Source organism: Talpa europaea (genome assembly GCF_964194135.1).
Source record: "Talpa europaea genome assembly, chromosome: 1".
NCBI lineage: Eukaryota > Metazoa > Chordata > Mammalia > Eulipotyphla > Talpidae > Talpa > Talpa europaea.
This window is the reverse complement of record NC_140073.1, coordinates 31167124-31188051: the sequence shown is the minus strand read 5'-3', so window position 1 is coordinate 31188051 and position 20928 is coordinate 31167124. Positions and strand designations below refer to the sequence as shown.

General features: G+C 44.6%; 1 protein-coding gene across 5 annotated transcripts in view; it reads left to right on the top strand.

Moving 5' to 3' along the window:
• Positions 1-20928, top strand: part of NAV2 (neuron navigator 2) — a gene marked incomplete at both ends in the record, with an annotated part of 712365 nt that overhangs the window by 550551 nt on the left and 140886 nt on the right. For all 5 annotated transcript variants that reach the window (XM_084252230.1, XM_084252229.1, XM_084252228.1 and 2 more), the window contains 4 exons: positions 987-2088; positions 7240-7352; positions 12252-12360; positions 14558-14947. In XM_084252230.1, coding sequence (XP_084108356.1) covers positions 987-2088; positions 7240-7352; positions 12252-12360; positions 14558-14947 — 1714 coding nt within the window. The remainder of the gene's footprint in view (positions 1-986; positions 2089-7239; positions 7353-12251; positions 12361-14557; positions 14948-20928) is intronic.

Below are 20928 nucleotides of genomic sequence, written 5' to 3'. Positions count from 1 at the left end.
GCGACCCCCGTCCCTCCAGCCCCTCCACTTTCGTCCTGACAGCTTCCCTCACTCAGGACAGGGCGCAGAGGGCGCTGCGTGGCCAAGGGCTGCCTCCGGGAGGGCGCTGCGAGTTTTCATTTCTGCGATACGGTCCGGCCGCCTCGGTGGCTAGCAGAACTCCAGTTTGAAACCTGCCCTTCCCAGAATAATTCTGGTTGTAGTTTCGAAATACTTTGAGGCTTTTCTGAGAAAAGAATCTGGCTGGGGAAACTCGCTGAGCGCCAAGGGGAAGCCTTGACTTTCAGATAACCTAAGTGTTTTCTTGCCCACGGTGAAGCCAGTGTGCAGTTCAAACTCTAAAGCTAGACGGTCTTTTTTTTTTTTTTGAAGTCCATGTTTGTAGCTCTTTGAAATTACCAACATAGGATACTTCATGTGCTGTGATAAGACTTAGCAACCTTGGTGGGTGATCATTCTCCTCTAAAGATTATATTTGGTTTCTCTTCTTTTTCTGTCTTTTTTTGGGGGGGGGGTGGTTGTTCTGTTTTAATGTCTCTGCTCCATTGTTTTCTTAAAGGTGGATATTTTTTGATTCTTCTGTACAGCTGGTAAATGGGGATGTGGGTTGAATAATGCAAAGTAGTAGATGTTTCCTGTATCTTTCTCTATCACCACAGTGGTGTGAATTTTTGTTTGTTTTCCATCAATGTATATGTTTAATTGCAGCTTGTACATGTGTGCATGTGTGCATGTGTGCAGCTCGGCTTGCAGTTTCACAGCATGCACCAAAATGTGGTGGGGGAGTGTGACCTGTGCATAGTATGGAGAGGGGGACCTGGAGGTGGGGTTTCAAATGGAACCACAATTCATGTACACGGTGGGTTATGGAGCTACAGGGCACTTGCACTGGGAGCGCTGGGCTGTGTACCGAGGTGGCCCTTCCCCTCATCTTCAGTGCAGCCTTAGATGTCATTCAGGTCTCTTTCTCTTCCCCATCTCTGCAGAGCTATTGGCCAGCCCAGCCTCCTCCCACCCCGGAATGAGCGAGAATGTCCCAGCTCCCCTGGAGAGCTGCAGCACCTCCCCGGCTGCTAACTGCAGCACCTCCTCGTCCATCCCCCAGCCCGGTGCCGCCTCCAAGCCCTGGCGCAGCAAGTCCATCAGCGTGAAGCACAGCGCCACCTCGTCCATGCTCTCGGTCAAGCAGCCGGTGCCCGAGGGCCCCAGGCCCACCCCTGAAGCCATGAAGCCCGCCCCCAACAATCAGAAGTCCATGCTGGAAAAGCTTAAACTTTTCAACAGTAAAGGGGGCTCCAAGGCGGGTGAGGGCCCAGGGTCCCGGGACACGAGCTGCGAGCGGCTGGAGATCCTGCCCAGCTTTGAGGAGAGTGAAGAAATGGAGGCCACCAGCCGCTCGCTGTCCACTCCGGGCCCCGCATCCAACAGCCCCAAGATCGCACTCAAGGGCATTGCCCAGAGAACTTTTAGCCGGGCACTGACCAACAAGAAGAGTTCTCCGAAAGGCAGTGAGAAGGAAAAGGAGAAACAGCAGCGGGAGAAAGAAAAGGAGAAAAGCAAGGATCTGGCCAAGAGAGCCTCCGTGACAGAGAGGCCGGACCTCAGAGAGGGGCCAAAGGAAGACCCCAGCGGGGCAACGGTGACAGAGATGCCAAAAAAGTCCTCCAAGATTGCCAGCTTCATCCCCAAAGGGGGGAAGCTCAACAGTGCCAAGAAGGAGGCCCCAGCCCCTTCCCACAGTGGAATACCAAAACCAGGAATGAAGAGTGTGCCCACGAAATCCCCAAGTGCCCCAGTCCCCTCCAAAGAGGGGGAGCGGAGCCGGGGTGGGAAGCCAAGCTCAGGGCTCCCCCAGCAGAAGCCCCAACTTGATGGCAGACACTCCAGTTCCTCCTCCAGCCTGGCATCCTCGGAAGGGAAAGGCCCAGGAGGGACCAGCCTGAACCACAGCATCAGCAGCCAAACTGTCAGTGGGTTCGTGGGGACCACCCAGACCACAGGAAGCAATACTGTCAGTGTCCAGCTACCTCAGCCCCAGCAGCAATACAGCCACCCCAACACTGCCACGGTCGCGCCTTTCCTGTACAGGTAAGAGCTCCTCCCCACCTGCCATTCCTGGCCAAAGAAACTTTCTAGTGAGTCCTCATAGGTCCTATGAGGGCAGGAATCAGGAACATTAAGCTAACAGCTTAGCTACCCCCATCAGTTTGCAGGAGAGATGTGCACCGTGTGTTCTAGGACGCAGTGAATACAAGGGCTTAGGAGGAGAGTCAGAGAAAACTGGAAGAGGAAGTAAAATTGGAGCTGACCCAGGATTAGTAGTTCATCAGGCGTGTGGAGACCCAAAGGCATTTCAGAAGCAGCTGGTAGCATGAGCAGATGTCTAAAGGGTGGTGGTAGGGTGTCCTCTGCGGCTCCCCTATTAGTCCTAACTTCCTGAGCCTACTTTAAAAGATGCAAAACACAAAACCACCTTGCTGAATAGCTGAGACTTCTGTGTCTGCCTTGGGCTTCCAGGCCCTCAGTTTTCATACCACATCCCACGCGTTACGTGTTGTTTCAGTCCCTGATTGTGTGCTGGGTTTTGGAAGGGAGAGAGAGATGAGGGAGAAAGCGTAGTGGTAATGAGGAACCAGTTCTCGAAGAACAAAAGAATGTTGTATGGAGCAGACACGCCTGGGTGTTTGTGTCTGACTCCGTCGTCCTGTCTGTCATCTGTCTCTCAGTCTCACCCGCTCTGTGGGCAGAGGGGACCATGTGGAGCCAGGAGCTGCTGGCTCTGTGTGGTTCTGGAGCTCAGCCTGCCCCACAAACCTCTGTGGCATGGAGGACACGGGCTCCGATTGCTACTGGATGCATGAGGATGAGCCCTTTCCAGGCAGCTGGGAGCTCCCCCTACTCATTGCTCTGGAGGGCATCCCAGAGCTTTGCACACAGTAGTCAGTTTGAGCCTGTGCCACCAGCCTACTGATGTGTAGTGCTATTCACTAGGCTGCACGGCTGGTAACTAATACCTCTGCTAGCAAATGGTAACTAATACCTCTGCTAGCAAAAGAGGACTAGTGATTGTCCCATGATATCATGTTCAGGCACTTACTGCAGCTCTTCTCATAAGCACATATGCATCTGTGTACACTCATAAACCCATCCACAGGTGGGGACATACAGTGTCCATCCCATGTAAGTGTGGACGCATGTATGCATTCCTGTGTCAAATGCAAGTGTACCTGTATGTGCTTGTATTCATTTGGGTAGATGCGTGTCCATGCTTTCAGCTTCCCAGGTTTAAATGACTCCCCGCACAATTATATGGTCCCTCTCTCCCTCCTGCATTGTGTTCTAGTAGACTCTGGAGTGAGAGATTTCAGAGGACAGCTCGCTGACATCCAGCCAATGTCCCTGTCCTCTTATTCTCTGCTCACCCTCTCCTTCAGTGAGGGTCGCACTGATCTTTTAAATCAGGAGCTGATCATCTTTTTATTAAAGCGAGACAACCACTCAGCTAAAAAGTCCCGAGGAGAGCGCAAGACTGGATAATGACTCAGCACTCGTCTCTATGCACAGCATTTCATACAAATGTTCTCTGAACCATGGAGGCAACTGAATAGCTCCAGTGAAATTTTTATCATTTCAATAACATTATTAATCTTGAGGTGTTGCATATTCATGCTACTATTCACACACATTCTTGATTTGCATTTTCAAAATTAAAATATATGACAGTCTTTGATCTCCAGCAACACATTTCCTGCCTCCCTTTTTTGGCTGGAATGTTTGAAAAATTATAAGACATTGGCATCTTTTTAAAATTATTTCAAGCTTTTCTATGAGAAGAAAAACTCCCAATGATAGAGAGCAAATGGCTGACAAGGAAATGTCATGTGTTCCCCTGGACCCTCTGTTTATGCTGCGGCTCACCCCATGTAGTGTCATTCTGGCTCCTCTAAGGTGCCTTTCCCTGGTAGGTGAGCCTAGAAAGGGTCTGGGAAGAAGAGCATGGGATGGGCTTGAGGTCCCTGGACTCTGTCTTTATCAGCATGTAATTCCCTTATGTGGTCTTGGGACCTGGCTGCAGGGACTACCATTCAGTATGCACCAAGTGTATATAATTACCAGCTAAGGGCTTTACATGCCTTAGTTCATATAATCATTCCCACCACTCCATGAGCTAGCTCTCCCTCTTTTTTAAAACCCCCATTATATAGATGAGCAAACTGAGACTTAGAGTAATTAAATAACTTGCTCTGAGTCACAGAATTAATAACTAGAAGAGCTAGTGTTTAAACCCAAGTCTATTAACTAGAGAAAACAAGTTCTTTTTTTTTTTATGTTTTCACATTATGTTTATTGAGGTAAAGTGGGTTTATTTTTTATTTATTTATTTTATACATTTTTTACATTTTCATTTTTGCACAATAATCAAAACAAGGGGGGTGGGAATTGTATGGGGACTATAAGCAAGAGAAAACAAGTTCTTAACCACCACACTGTCTTTGGTCTTTACATTCATCGTATCACTCTGAGCCTCCTAGTCTTCATATGGAAAGTGAGGAAATTAGATGAGATTAGAGAATTTAATCTCATATACTCTCAATTTTATGTCTAACTGTATTTAACTTGCAGTGCTCCCCCCACCCCCCCCTGAACTTCTCAATATGGGTATTTTACCCAGTGCTAAAAGGAAGATGAATCATTTTTAAAGGTATTCCAGTTGATTTTCTTTTTTTCTTTAGTTTTTTAAAGGTTTGTTTGTTTGTTTGTTTATTTATTTATTTATTTATTTATTTATTTATTTATTTATTTATTTATACAAGCACTGGGTATAGTCAGAAGCATGGGAGGGTGAGAGAATTCACTAGAGTGGTGAACAGAGCAGGCAGACTGATGAAATACACTGCTGGGGGGAGCAGTGGGTGCGGCAGGAGAGGTCTGCGCGCCATGTGGGACCCTCGCTGGTGGCCAGGGATCGAACCAGCGCTGCAGAGGCTGCGAGCAGCTTCGTAGCCCAGCGCTCTACTGCTGCACAACCAGGGGAGGCCCAGTTGATTTTCTTTATCAGTTCAGAAGTAATGCTAGACCCCATCACAGTCTACTTACTGTTTTTGTGTCTTATTACATGGTATTCATAGCAGCCAACAAAGGTCGCTGTTGTTACCCCCACTGTGTCGATCAGAGCCCTGTGGTTCAAAAAGAAGTTACTCAAATGCACTTGGTTACTAACTTATGAACTCCAGACCATTAGCAATCAGCTACTGTTCAGACTCCAAGCTCATGATCCCTCCAGTACCCAGCATCTTTCTAGACTTGAAAATTCTTGTGTGTACACTCAACACGAGTGTGATTACCTGTGTGATTGCCTATTGGGCACATGAAATTCAGCAGATCACTTTTCCGTGTGCACATATCAAATGAGCCAATCTTTGCCTGCAGAGAGCTATCTCCAGTTGAGGAAAGATTACCAATGAGATCACATTGTGATGAATAGGCATCAGTAGAATGAGAGAGCTGTAGAAACACACACAAGAGATGGAGCCATCAGCTGGCAAATGGTCCGGGAAGACTTCCAGGCCAAGATGACACAGGAACTGCATCTTCGAGGCTGATTAGGAGCAAACTAAGGAAGAAAGGTGGTCACAGTAACTACAAAGACAAACTGTAAAGGCTTGGTATAGTCTGGAATGGAAAGGAGTCCTGTGTGGGTGACGTACAGGGCAGGAAGGCTGTGTATAAAGGACAGGCGTGGCAGGAGATGGGGTTGGAAATAAAGAATTGTGTCATGTAAGGCATCTTCTCCCACAATAAGGAATTCTGGCCTTATTCTGCGGCAGTGGGAAACCATTAGAGGCCTTTAATCAGAGGGGAACGTGATTACTTCAATATCTCAAAGATCAGTGGAGATGGTGTGAGGAGTGGATCAAATGCAGGAGCGGTCTAGAAGAGTCAAGGATTCAGATGCTTGATTGGTGTTCAAACAGTAATAGAAATGAGTGGCTCAGCCTGAGTGGAACTGTGGAGGGTCTCGCCCTGAAAGTGCACTCAGTCTTCCTGATTTTACTGGAGGAAGCAGCGATCCAGGTATTTTTTGTGAACTCTCCTGATTTTCACATGTTGAAACTAATTGAAAAACTTTGAAACACTACATACACCAGTAAGAATAAATGTGTGGGTTGGTTCCTACTTGGCTGCCATTTGCAACCTCCAGGCTAGAGACAGCATAACTGTTTACAAAGCGCTCTCGGGGCCTAGGCAGAGATGACGAGAGCTTGGACTCTGGCCAGGAGATGGAGAGGAGCACTGGGAATGTGAAAATCCTTCAAAGGTAGAGATTAACGGATTTGGGAACAGATGGCTTCAAGAAGAGGGCAAAGGGGAGAGGAATAGATGAATGGCTTGAGGTTTATCTGTACATCCCCCACATTTTAAGACAATTCACCTTCTTGTTCTTGCCAAACCCTTTTTTCATAGCTAGTGAAATCTGGTTGAATTAGCTCAGGCCACTAATGGATTAATAATGTTGTACCCAGGGTTATGCATCCAGTGTAATTAGACATTTGCATGCCATGTCTAAATGAGCAGAGGTAGTTGTGGCAAGAAAACATTGCACGAAGCAGTTGTCTCAATTTGCTTGACAAATATGTGCACGGCAAAGGCTTGGGGGAAGTACAGATTTCAGTCAAGTGTTGAAATAATGATCAATGAGACCTTTCATGTCAGAAGATCTGAGCTCTGAATCAGAGACCTAGAGGGCAAACACACCTGCTTGGCACCCACTCCTGACTGGTTTTACAGTTGCCTTTTCAGAAAGACCCATGTCAGTAGACTTTGGAGAGCAGGAGGGGGCCTATCAATGGAGTCATCTTTATGCTTGACTTGCTGGTGTTTATGGTTACTTAGAAGTTGCTCTTTGGCATAGGTTAAATGCTCCAAACCACTCAGCACCCTCCAGCAGTTTTCTAGCTAGACCTAGTTCCCTGATGGAGATTCAGAGATACACTCCCCAGCGAGGGAATGCAGACCCTCCATTTGGGCGATGAATATTTCATCTTTTACAGTTCGGTGACTCTTTCTAGGACGGTGCTCCACATGCGCTAATGAATTATTTAATACCAGTCTGCTAGTCTGATCTGTTCTAAAACTTCTTGCTGAAGGACATAATGGTGGATGCTGTGCTTGGACCCGACTGGTCCGGATGTAGTTACTGCTCGTGACAAGTGTGTCTGCTTTGGTTTGTGTGTGAAGGTCCCAGACAGACACCGAAGGGAATGTTACTGCCGAATCCGGCTCAGCAGGTGTGAGCATGGAGCCCAGCCACTACACCAAGAGTGGACAGCCTGCTCTGGAAGAACTCACTGGTGAGTACGGAACCCAGGAATTCTATGTTTGCCGGCATTAAAGCCTCCCATGTACCCGCCTGCTGGAAGGGCATGAACTGGCTTGATTTCAAGTTGCATTACTATGGCATTGATGGATGAGCTAAATATACTGTCCTTTCTTTCCTTAGGATTTTCCTCCTTCTCTTTCTTTCCTGTCCTCACCACCTATTCCTTCTTCTTCCCCAGAGTTGTGTGTAAGTCTCTTACCTGTTAGCAAATCGTGCTTTAAGATCGGTTCCCTTTTGTCCACTGAGGGGCTCGGTGCTGCTCTAATACTTAGCTTTGAATCACCTTATTTATTCTTCAGATAAATTTGCTTTCCAACAAAAGCTGGGACTCAGTAATTTTTTTTTTTTTACCTTTTCTGTATGGAAGCACTGACTGAAATGTGTTTATGGCATCCTCCTTTTATTGGAAAGATTACAACATGTTTTCTCTTTACCCAAAAAGTTGATGAATTTTGTTTAACTATAGCCCACACAATGATAAAGAATGGAGCATTATGTAAAGTCATAAAATCTGTAGTTGTCAGATAATTAATTCCACAAGCATCTATTAATGTTATACTGTTAGATTCTAAATTTAAAGAAGAGAAACTAGAATCTGAGTTAGAATTCTACTGCAGGGCATTCTGAGTTACCACCTTCTCAGTCCCTGTTCCCTGTCCCCCAGCTCCATGTTCCAGCAACTTCTAAGGAAGCAAGTGGTAAGCCGCGTAGGTAGCAGTGGCTGTGTTAATCACTCATATCTTACCACTTTCAGAGTCAGGTTAAAAATTGAATCCATTTAAAATCCATTTATTAGATTAAATAGCTATGACCACAACATTTTAATAGCCACGTTGTAGCTGGGGAATTGGTCTGCAGCCCATCTGATCGAATCTCTCCTGTCTTATCGTTAGCTCTGAGCATTCATTTCAGAAGGTCTGAGCGATTGAACTATTTCTGGTTCTGCTGGCTGGAAGAGATGGGGCAGTGTTTTCAAGCCATTTGTAAGTGATCTGCTGGTTCAGGACCCCACCTTTGGGATTGATTTCATGTTTCCGTCTCTCCCATGTTTGCAGCTCCCTTGATGTGAGGACGTGGATAGCACGGGTAAAGGGTGTACTAGCAGAGAAGGGTGTGGAGTTTAGGTGATTGCTCAGATCTCCACACACATTCCAATTTGTATTCTTACTTGTACACATCAAAAGAGCCAGGCCAGAACCTCAGAGCCCGCATATATAGATATATGTCCTGTGGAGAGTGTGGATTCATGTCAGATGTGGAGTCTCAGCAAAAGTCATATGTGAAAAACAAAAGCAGCAGCCAGAGAACATTCCATGTCACACATTTTAGAGTGATGGATTGGAGCGGTGATCTTTCAGTAATTTTTCTTTTCCTCCCTGTGTCTTCTTTGCATCAGGGAAAAGCCTGAGATGTTTTCAGTTGTTTGGCAAACAGAACTGTGCAGCCAACCTTGCCTAGTCAAGCTTTCTTTGGTGTTAAATCACATGGTGTTGTTTGCTAATGGAAATTTCTTAAAGACAAGGATGGCCTGTTTTTACATTAAAGCAGTAGAGCTCACATGTGTGACTGTACTGTGAATTAGTTATGGAGATACTGCTTAGTAGCACGAGGTTGGATTTAACTTACCCATAGCCAGTCCATTGAAATGACAGTGAATGGTGGGTGTACTTAGAATTGGACATTTATGAGACCATTTGATCAATTGCTTAGTTCTCCCACTTGCTTTTGCAAATATGTGGGTTTTCCCATGGTGCTTTGTCATTCACATAGTGTTAGAGTTGGGACATGTACCTGGCATCGTAGAGATAGAAGGAATCACCCAGGCCCTTATTCTTTCTTTCTTCACTGATAAATTGTGTTTCCGTCTCTGTTTGACTGTTTCTTGTGACAGGTAGATTATTCCTTCAGAAAGAGCCCTTCCATTTTTTGTTGGTTTTAACTGATAATGGACTTCTTTATACTTACATTTCTAATCCTTGGATAAAATCCAGCCTCCTGAAACCAACAGACAATTTCCATTCTTTTCCATGTAGCAGCATGTCCCTTAAGTTTCCCTCTTCCAAGTGGAAATTCCAAGTTCCTTCCATGTCCCTTTTGTAATACCCTGATATCCTCCAAACTCAGCCCTTCAGAAAGGGGTGTTCTCTCCATCATGCCCAGTGGCTTGAGAGAGGGCTGACCTTGACAAATGCAAGAGAGCTGCAGGTGGACAGTGGAATAGCTTACTTGATTTTTGAGATCCCTGTATATGAGCTGGTCCCACTTCCACTGGAGCACATTTATGATTTAATTTTGTTTAAGCTAAGAGTTTTTTGGAAAAATCTTACTTTCAGGCCATCTTCTGAGCAGGCAGAGTGGCAGTTCAGAACATTATCACCTAAGCAAGGCAAGTGGATTACTGATTTGCATTTGTACATTGCTATTGGAATCTACTGTATGGAGGACTATGAGAGGAGCTACCATTTCCCAGAGGGACCTCCAGAGGGGAACAGGAAAAGCAAATTCTGTGAGCTTTCATTCTGTGCCAGGCACATCATGTGTGTCATCACATCTGATCCTCTATAACCTGTTGAGGCTAGGGATCTTATTCCCATCTTACAGATGGCATGTGGAGAGAGTAAGTGGCTTGTCCAAGGTCAAATGACTAAGAAGCAACAATCCTTTATTTGATGGAATGCAGAGTCCACACTTTTTCTCCAACTTTACTCTGACCATATATCTTTTGGCCAATAAACAGATTTTTAAAGCTGCCTGTTTTCGGTTCTGTTTGTGGTTTTTCTGTGAGGATTACCAAAAGTGACACTGAGATGCAGTCCCATCTCAAATAATTTGATTTTCTAAGGGAGAGTTCACACAGGCAAATGGTCATTAATAGAGACATGAATGAATATGATTATGATACTTTCTGTGTCTGATTAATCAACTTGACCTGGTTTCATAATAAATGTTCACTGCAGGACCTAGAGCTGTCCAAAGCATCAGTACCTTTTTGGCAGCTGATATAGGTAAAATTTGGCCACACTGGCAGTAATAGGTATTTAATTGATAGCCTGAGAGATAGATGCAATTACATTATTCCAAGGCCATTAGGCGAAGGTAAAGCAGACATTCATCTTGGCTTTTGTTTAAAAACACATACATACATGTACATATTTTAAAGAATTGGGTGGGAAATGTAAAGTTTGACCACTTTTCAGATAAGAGAAAAATGCCTTCCAAATTTCTCTTGCTTGGAAGAGGGAGAAAATTGAAAACACTTGCATTTTCAAGGATAGTTTGTCACAGCAAATTTCCTCCATAAAATCACATATCTATTATTTACTCTAGCATCCAGGCCACCACCATGTGGACAATAACCTAAGGAACTTGGTATCTGTATCAGCAGGAATTTTAATTCTGTGGCATTTCTTAGCTGCCTGTTAATGACAGATGCTGAAAGTTCTACCTAGTGTCTAACTTACATCCCTCTGACTGCTGCCCGTGTGTACTGTGTGCCCTAAGATTGCTTTTAAATTGTTGCTCAGCACTTGAAATGGTCACAGATTTTTTTTTAAATATTTTATTGTTGCATGCATGCAAGAACTGGGGTGCAGGCCAGAGGTGCAGGGGTAGGGGGTCTGAGGATTCACCAGAGATAGAGTGGGGAGCAGAACAGGCAGACTGACTGAAATACACTGCCAAGGGGAGCAGCAGGTTACATAGGAGGGGTCTGCTGCGTCATGTGGGTCACCTCGCTGGCCTGGGATCAAACTCATGCTGCAGTGGCTGCAGATAGCTTCATAGTGCTGCATCTTAACCCCTGGTGCCACTAGGGAGGCCCCCTGGTCACAGATTTTTAAAGCCGCTTGTTTGCGGTTCTTCTGTCTTAGCACTCCCTGAAAGTTCATGGAGGGGAAAATGTTTGATTCCTTTATTCAGGGTTGTCCTTCCCCCATGTGGTCCCAAGTGAAACAGAATAGTTAGAGAACCTAAAACAAGGCTACCCAAATCTCCTAGCTTGTGTGTGATCTATTTCTCCTGGCATAGTTGTGCCAGCTACATATCTGCCGGGTATTTTGTGAAAATCTTACCTGGATGATGGAAGTCCCTCACCCCCAAAGAGGAGCCCCACACTTCAGGATGGCTCCCTGCTCGTCACAAGCTGGCATGTGTTTGAGTGCTGGTAGTGGGTACTATGAAGAGCTACTTCTGGGCTTTCTGCCAGCTAGTCCCTGCTACTGTCCTTTGAGGCCAATACTATCCTCCTTTTAGGACAATGAAATCTGAAGGATAGAGAAGGTCAGCACCTTCTCTATGACCAAACAGCCAGGGAGTAAAGGAACCAGAATTTGAGTTGATATAATGAACCTAAAGAAAGATGAACCTCTCTCTGTAGAAATATGATTAATAAGTGTCCATCTTTTACTCATTGCCAATTTCATTGTAAAATCAAGCTGGTTGACAATAGCATATATCAGCAATCAGCAAGAAAATAAAATGCCTCACCCACTTTTATGTGGCCAGAAAATGATTCTTGGAAAGTGGTCAGACCTAATCTGCTTGCATCTCTATTGGAGACAGTGTGAAATGTGTTTCAGTGCTTTGTTTCTCCCCCTAGGAGAGGCCTGGGGGGAGAAAAAGACTTCACTTTGGAATAACACCTTCCTTTGGGGATCCATCCATCATCCATCCATCCATCCATCCATCCATCCATCCATCCATCCATCCATCCATCATCACTCTGTCTGATGATGGATCTCATCATTCACACATTTATCTGTTTGTTCTCAAATCCTTTCTAAGCACCTGCAGTGGACCAGCACTGAGCCTGGTGTGTACTGCTGTGAAACTCACAATCAGAGAATTTAAACAGCCTTCACCATCTTTCCAGGGGAAGATCCCGAAGCTCGGAGACTGCGGACAGTGAAGAACATTGCTGATCTGCGTCAGAATTTGGAGGAGACCATGTGCAGTTTACGGGGAACTCAGGTCACACACAGGTAGGTGCAACGCGAATGACTTGGTGGAACTAGCTCCCAGATTGATTTTTACTCCGTTTCTCTTGTGTTTATTCTGCCACTAGTAAAGTGATTTGGTTAATGATAGAATGAATAACCTTGATCTTCAGATGTACTACAGTTCACAAGGAATGCCATACAGTGTGCAGAAGTGTCAGGAGCAAAAATTAGTATGGAGAGATCCCTCCCCAAAGCAGGTTGCGAAATCCACTTGACAGAGAACACTGTAGGCCAGATCCATATAAATTTCACTTTGCCTGCATTTTCCAAAAGTAGATTGTGCTGTTGAAATAAGCAGGTGAACTATATTTGACCTGCGTGTGATAAAGCGAATAACTTGAATTCCTACCCGGTCTTCTGGTACACTGTAATGTTGTTAGTCATGCACGTGTGTGAAACGCGTAAGGAAATATTTATAAAGACTTATGATCACGTTTAAACTTTGATTGAATTGGGTGAAATCTAGAATTACATGGGAAAGACTTGTCAGGTTGTTTTCACTGCTGCATGAGAAGTCGAGGAGGATGCAAACTCGGGACACCCTCCGTGATTTTGTCAGAACTGAGTTTTACGGTCCTCGTTGGGCTTTGATCATCAAGGCAGAGGCCTGGTTACCCCCACTGAACTCCCACGGAGTCTCTTTGCTTCTCAAATTTCAGTCTCTTTGATAAATGAGTATAGTGAGAAGACCACAGGCTTTCCCCACTGCCAAGCAGCTCTGGCAGATCGGGGTAACCACTGTGGGTTCTCTCTTAAGCAAAACCAGGGCTGGAACCTTAGAGGTCCCAGTAGGGGGAAAGCAAAGTCACTTGTAGAATGTGAGAGAAATAAAAACAGCTGAGGCACCAAATTGGTTCTTCCAGAGACGAGTAAACGTTGGAGGTGTGCCGTGGTGCGCCTCTCAACCTTTAGATATTTGAATGGCGGGGAGCCAGAAGCTGCACCCTGAGACTGATTAGACCTGAAGCATCCCTGTTTCCACCCTCATTGCTGAAATTGACTTGATGTGGGTTACAGCAGTTTGATGAATTTCTTGGCTTGAAGTAGGGTGGCAATCATGACAGGGAACTGTGTCTATGGTTTCTTCTGTAGGAAACACTTAGCTCAGTTAAGAAACCCCAGGGCAGCTCCAAAGAGGTGCAGATGGGCTCTTCCCTGTGCCACAAGGACCTGCCAGCCAGAGCGGTGGACAGCAAAAGAGTCTTCCTGATGACTGGGGACAAGCTCAGTCTCTACATGTTCAGACCCATGTAATTGGTTTATTATGGATCTCAAGCCTAGGCATTTACTATTCCTCTTGGGCTTTTTGCCCCCCAACTTCCCAGCTTCACTTTTTATCTTGAATGAAGTTGTTACATGGGAAGAGCAAAGTTTGGGACATGGACTTTAGAGAGTTAAAAAACCAGGGTTCTGCCTGTGTGCTTGGTCAGGAAGGAGCCAAGGAGGTGAAATGTGATGTCAGGAGCTCTGGAGTGGATGATGCATTCTGCCCCTAGAAAAGGGGAGCTGCAGGGAGGTTGCTTTTGAGAACAATCTGGCAGGTAGCACCTCTGTGACTCGTGGTCACCAGTTCAGAATTTTCTATGTCTTTCTGGTTTGGGAAGAAGATCCCAATAGTTAAGGTCATTTGATTAGAATGATCACTAGTGGGTGTCTTGTTCCTTGATTTAGGGGGCTAGGTCTCCCTGGGGCTTTTCAGAAAGTTAGATAGTGGTGCTCGATTCCCACCCCCATGCCCCAGTTTTATTGAGAAATAATTAACATCCATCACTGTATACACTCAAGGCATATGGCCTGATGGTTTGATTTACATCTTCTATGCAATGGATACAACGGGTACAGTGGATATTCATCTTCTTGTAGAGATACAATTCAGAAGAAAAAAGGAAAAATTTTTCTCCTAACGAGACCCCGAAGGATGGACTCTGTCTCAACACTTTCCCTACACATGCTGGAGCGATGTCAGCTGTGTCGTCATCTGTACATTACAACCCTGGCTTATTTATCCCCTCTTTTTATTTTTAACAGGAAATACCCTGGGTGGCACATGGGACCCTGTGGTTTGATCATAACTTGTGAAAGGGAAATACTTCATAATTCTAAAAACAATTAAGAGCATATAAGCCCAGGATGCCAGGCACCCTGGGGGTCTAACTCAAGGTTGCTTTGATGATTTTAGCACATTGGAAACAACATTTGACACCAATGTCACCACGGAGATCAGTGGGCGCAGTATCCTCAGCCTGACCGGAAGGCCCACTCCTCTGTCCTGGAGACTTGGCCAGTCCAGCCCTCGGCTCCAAGCGGGAGATGCCCCGTCTCTGGGCAACGGGTACCCGCCACGCGCCAACGCCAGCCGCTTCATCAACACTGAGTCAGGCCGCTACGTGTATTCGGCCCCACTGAGGAGGCAGCTGGCCTCCAGGGGCAACAGCGTCTGCCACGTAGATGTCTCAGACAAGACAGGGGATGAGATGGATCTGGAAAGCATCAGCATGGATGCCCCTGGCTACATGAGCGACGGGGACGTTCTGAGCAAGAACATCCGGACAGATGACATCACAAGCGGGTAAGTGCCTGGATTTCTAGCTCTTCGCAGAGCTTTGGCACCAGGTTTCCCCTTCACATGTGTGCATGCGTGGAGGGGCTCAGCTCTACAATGTCTTGGGAGCCACAGACCAGGCGTAGCCACTAACTTGCTGGGTGGCTGTCGCAAGGCCCCACTGGCTGCTGGAGGGACACTTGGAAACAAATCATGTTGTTAACCCCACAAACCAAACATAGCACTTAGGATGGATTGCAGACTCTTAGCATGGCCTATCTGGCCCCTGGGGATGTGGCTTTACTTGCCTCTCCCTTCTCATAGCTCTCTACTCGTCTTGCTTCCTCTGCTGCATGTGATCATTCTGTTTCTCAGCCCCTTGGAGCGCTTTCCTGCCCCTGGGCCTTGGCACTTTCTGTTTCTCGACTGGGTTCTATTACCCAGATCTTTGCATGGCTGGTTCCTTCTTGATATTCAGTGGAAGCCTCTTTGTGGGACCTTTCCTGACCATTTCCTCCTCTCTTGAGCTCCTGGTCATTCCTGTCCTCCCATCACTCTGTCTTGTATTAGCTACCCTTTGAGAGCTATACCGATTAGAAATTATCCTGATTATGGCTTCACATTTATTGTCTCCCTTGCCCCTTTTGCTTACAACAAGTGCCAGGAAGCCATGAACATTGCCTGACTTGTTTACTGCTAAAACACCAGGGCATTGTGCATATTGGGAGCTTTTAGAGATTGCTGAACCAGTGAATATGACTGGGCATGAGGAACAAACCCACCCTCCCCATTTCTCTGCTTGTTCACACTAGTTGAAGGGGTTGATAAGGTGATGTTTCAGACCTGCTGTGATTATATGTAACAAGAGGCTGGCTTCTTGTTTTTAACTCCTCTTCTGAATCATGGTGTGATCTAAAAGTCACTGCCTGAGATGTCTTCATCTGTTAACCTGACATGCCCAGAAATTCTCCAAGATCTTTTCCTCTTCTAACATTCTAGCAATCAAAATTAGGCATGATAAAACCTGGCCATAATAATCATGCCGCTCATTTCCATGAACACAGTGATTTGGAACCCCACACATGGGTCAGCATTTTCTTAACTTTAATAATATTGACTGTTCCTACTATGTGTTCCTACATCATGCTTGGTTCTTTACTATACAAAAACAGTTGTTTTATTTTCACAACAACTCTTTGAAGAAGATGATATCATAGTCTGCATTTTATGGATGAGTAAACTGAGGCCCAGGAAGGTTACATAACTTACCCAAAGTCCTAGAACAGTAAGAAGCAACGCCTAGGACTAATAGCTCCAGAGCCCTGCTCCTTAACAACCATATCTTACCACCTTACTCAACATTTTGTTGCTGCTTGGAAATATCAGAACTGGAGTTTATTTCAAAACCAATTTACTCTTGCTTTGCTTTACCTATCTGATTAGAAATGTTCTTTTATTTAATTAAAACTTTATACATAGAGGTGATTTGGTCTTCCGCCTGTCACTTTTAAAACCATCTTGGATAGTAGAATCTTATACTGTAGTTGCCACTAAACCCTTATAAATACATTTCTGCTGTACGGATTGGCTGGGAAAGTTAATAAATTTACAATGACCTGATTAGCTTAGAGCATCATTTGTGTTTCTAGTTTTGCATAAACATCAAAAACAACGTACAACTATTACTAAAATTAAATTGCATGTAACTGAATCTTTTTATTATTTAGAAGACTTTTGGTGTCCAACATGGTCTCGAAGTTATCGTGATCAGTTTCCACTCCATTTTCATTATCAATTTCCAAAGGCCAAACATTTCTTGGTCATTTTAAGATTTTTTTTTTTTTTTTTGTATTGCATCCTGTACCAGAGTTTATTTTATTGTCCAGTCCATCTTTTAATCCTCAGTGACTGGTCAGTTTATTTATGTTGCTGTAGTATTGACAACTTCCACAAGGTGGAGACATGGATACACTCTAAACTAAATACTTGAGTTGTTTCTGGTTTCTTTAGTTACTCAATCCAGAGCTGTTACCCCTGCTGCAAAGCCTAGATGTTTACATTCTAATCCTAGCTTTGGAAAACTTACCTTGTTAGCAAGTGAGATAGTGCTTAGAGCAAGTGTAGATAAAACTGTAGAAATGTAAGCAAGAAACCCATTTATTGAAATTGGAGAATCCATTTCTGTTTTTTCTCCCCTGTTCCTTTTAATGTAGAAAATAACCTTCAGAATGAGGAGAGACAGCCCAAATGTCATTTAATGATCCTGCTAGTTGTGATGTTCTAGAAAACTGGCTAAACATGACCCTACTCTATGGAAATACTTGCAAGTTTTTGCTTTGAGGCCAAGTTAGCAGCTTGCCTTTACATGCTGAGTTCACTGCAAGTTACTTACTATTTTTGTACCCATTTCTTTTTCCTCTTATAAACATGGCTAGGTTATAGATATTGAAAGACTGATGATTCATTCTCATTCTGTACTTCAGAACTGGCTGAGTAAGTTTTATTGCTGAAGCAATTGATGTAGTGAAAAGAAAACAGACTGAGCTACCAGACAGACAGAATTTAAACCCTGCTCTGCCATATGTGAGCTCTGTATCATTTAACCTCCCTAAGCCTGGAAGCATTGCAATCATAGGATTTTGAACCTCTGTGATTCAATTTCTCTTGGAGGTAATATCTGATTAATGGCAAGTATCTGATAAAGACCCAGAGTTTCAGACAAGACCTAGATGTCTTATTAACTCAAACACCTCAGCTCTTGGAAACAGTGAAATGATTCAAGCTTTCATCCAGTTGTTTGTTTGACAGAGTGGGAACAGCCTTGATGTATGAGTAATACATACATCAGAAGGTGGCGCTCAGAGGAAAGTGCATATAAAAATTTGTAGCAAGTTTATTTAGAAAGTCCACTGTAGAAGTAAATCCTAGTTTTTGAAAACCTGTGACATTTGTTTTTAAAATGACATTGGATCTCAACTTGGTATGCAGCTATTTTTTCATGTTTCTAGTTCATTGTCTTCATGGAATATGTGTGTAAGTGCACCTATGGAATTTAGCTGAGCACCTGATGCCATGGGTGTGTGTGTGTGTGTGTGTGTGCACGTAGTATATACCAGGCATGTCTAAATACCTGCAAGTTGTCACTTGACCTGTCATTTCCTTTTATTAGGTTGATAAATTCGACTTTGACTAGAGTTAGTGGAACAGAAATTAAAATCACAGATGAAGATATCTCTTACTAAGTTTTGATCTGTCAAGTCAATCCATCAACTGAATAAAATTAAAGGGTGCCATATGGCACAGAATAAAATTAAAGGGACAGACTTAGCACCCGTATGTTTGAGAAGATGATTATTTTTTCCTTTTTATGGGAGGCACTGAGTTGTATAATCTTCCAAAATGTTGATATGTACCCCTTCCTGGGGAAAAAAATGACCATTTAAATTTAACATCAGAAATTTATTTCTCTAAAACCTCTGAATGCTTTCCATTGCCTGTGGGAACATGCCTCAACTTCTTAAGTGAATGTAGCAGGTTCTTTATGGTCTTTGCTTCCCTTACCCTCCCTGTCTTTCCTGGCCTCTTCGCCACTTGCCTATTCCACATCCCGCTGTCCTAACCTCCCTGCCTTTCCTTGCCCAGACTGTTTCCAATGACAAAGCTCTGTGCTGTCTCCCAGCAGTGCCTTTCCCCTCAAGCCCAACTGACTGATGTTAAAAACAAAACAACAACAACCAAAAAAACACCTCCACTGTGATGCCCTTCGGGACGTCCCCCGGAGTTAAGTCTGTCTCACGTGTTTCTGGTGGCCCTGCTTCACACCCAGCCCAGTGCATGAGCCTCTCATTTTGCTTGGGAAGGATGTGAGAGGGATTGGATGGTGTTATGGAAAGAGTATAGCCTTATCCTCCCCGGTGGCACAGTGGTTGAGCGCCGGGTTGCAAGGCTGCCTGCAGCCTCAGCAGTGCCAGTTCGATCCCCAGATGCCGGGTGAGGGTCCCACATGGCGCGCAGACCTCTCCTGCCTCCCGCTGCTCCCCTCAGCAGTGTATTTCGTCACTCTGCCTGTTCTGCTCCCTGCTCTGGCTCTGGTGAATTCTCTCACCCTCCTGCGCTTCTGACTGTACCGAGTGCTTGTATAAATAAATAAATAAATCTAAAAATAAACAAAAATAAAAAAGACACAAAAATAGTAATTATGAAAAAAAAAGGAAAGAGTATAGCCTTAAGAGGCAGAGAGATTTCAGATTTCATTCTGGCTTTGCCAAATAAATGAGAAGTTCTTTTATTTTTACTTTTATTTTTTTCATTTTTTTATGTAGAAGAGCTGGGTGTAGGCTAGAGGTGCTGAGGGTGAGAGGATTCACCAGAGACAGAGTGGGGAGCAGAACAGGTGGATTGAAATATACTGCTGAGGGGAGCAGCGGGCGAGACAGGAGAGGCCTGCTGCACCATATGTGGGCTAGTTCCCCAACTGAGGATTGAGCTTCGGCCGTATTGGTGGTAGCGCTGAGTCTTAACCTCTAGGCCACCAGGGAGGCTCTGAATGAGAAGCTCTTAACCTTTGGAAATTAGAGCTTGCACAGCACCTGGCAGAGTCTGGGATGCTCAAGAAATGTGCACTGTTTCCTTTACCAAACAAGAGGCTACTAGCAAACAGATATTGTGCATTATTTTCCTAAACTCAGAGACTAGCACAAGTAGGTATTTAATAGATATTTTGCTTACCCCAGGCTTAAGTAACTTGCCACCACCAGCTATGAAACTCAATGGTTCTATTTACAGAACACTTGAGAAAATCAACTTCAGAATACTTGGAGAAAAGCAACTTCTTCTGTTTTGCGGTGATGCATAGCTCCCTCTAGTGGCCAATTTGGAGTGTGACTGCTGTGGTTTTGATGGCTTTTTCCTCTAAGATGCGTTATAGTGGCTCTAGAGATTGTAGCAGTTAGCTTGTCTTTCTGATGTAGTCTGATAATAGGAAGAGGAAGATCATAGGAAAGCTTGTCTTCAGGGTTGGCTTTTGATGTCTGGAGTCTCCCGTTAGGTGGCAGGATTGCCCCATCAACATACAATGGGGCCTTTGGGGGAAGTCAAGGAGCCATCCCTGCTGAGTTAATTGTAGCCTCCTTGAATATGTCAGGATGTGTATCAGTTGGTGGCTGTAACAAAATACTATAGACTGGCTGTCTTGAACAAGGGCCATTTATTGTTCACAGTTCAGGAGGCTAAGTCAAGATCATGGTGCCAACATGGCCGGCTTCTGGTGAGGCTGCCTCCTTGCTGTGTCCTCACATAGTGAAGAGGCTCTACTGTGTCTTCCTCTTAACTAGGGCAGTAATAGAGCCCCACCTTCTTGATCTCATCAAACCCAGACACCCCACCTCCTAATAGCATCTCAATTGGGAGTTGGGACTTCAGTACATGAGGAGGCCTCAGGGGCAGAGACACGACCATTGAATCCATAACAGATGCTTTATGCATCATTTTTATGCATAACACCCTCTGCTTAGATTGGCTTTCCTGCCCTTGCCTGCAAGGTCACCTCCTTTCTGAAACCTTCCCCAATTCCATCTAAGTAGAAGTTTTGACTCTTCGTCTGAGCTCCTGTGGTCCCCAGTGTACCCATAACAGCACCGATAATATCACATAAGATTTGTACATACATATTGTGTTTTTATGTATTTATAGGTGTGTGTATATATATGCATATATAGAGTTAAATAAGAAAAATGTACAAAATGGTGTTTTAGACAACTTCAGTATAATATTTATGAGAAAGAGATAGAACCCTTTACAAGCTGTTGTAATTTTTAAAAGGTTACACTCGAATCTCTCTTAGTTGCTCTCATATCTTCATGGGCTGGCATAGTGCCTGGTCTACAATAAGCAGTCAACAGATATGTGTTGAATGAATGATGCAACTGACCTCAGCCAAGCATGGCCAAGCACCTGCCACTGAATGAATGTGTGCCCAAGAGTGAAACCCCTTGACATTGAAGCCCAGC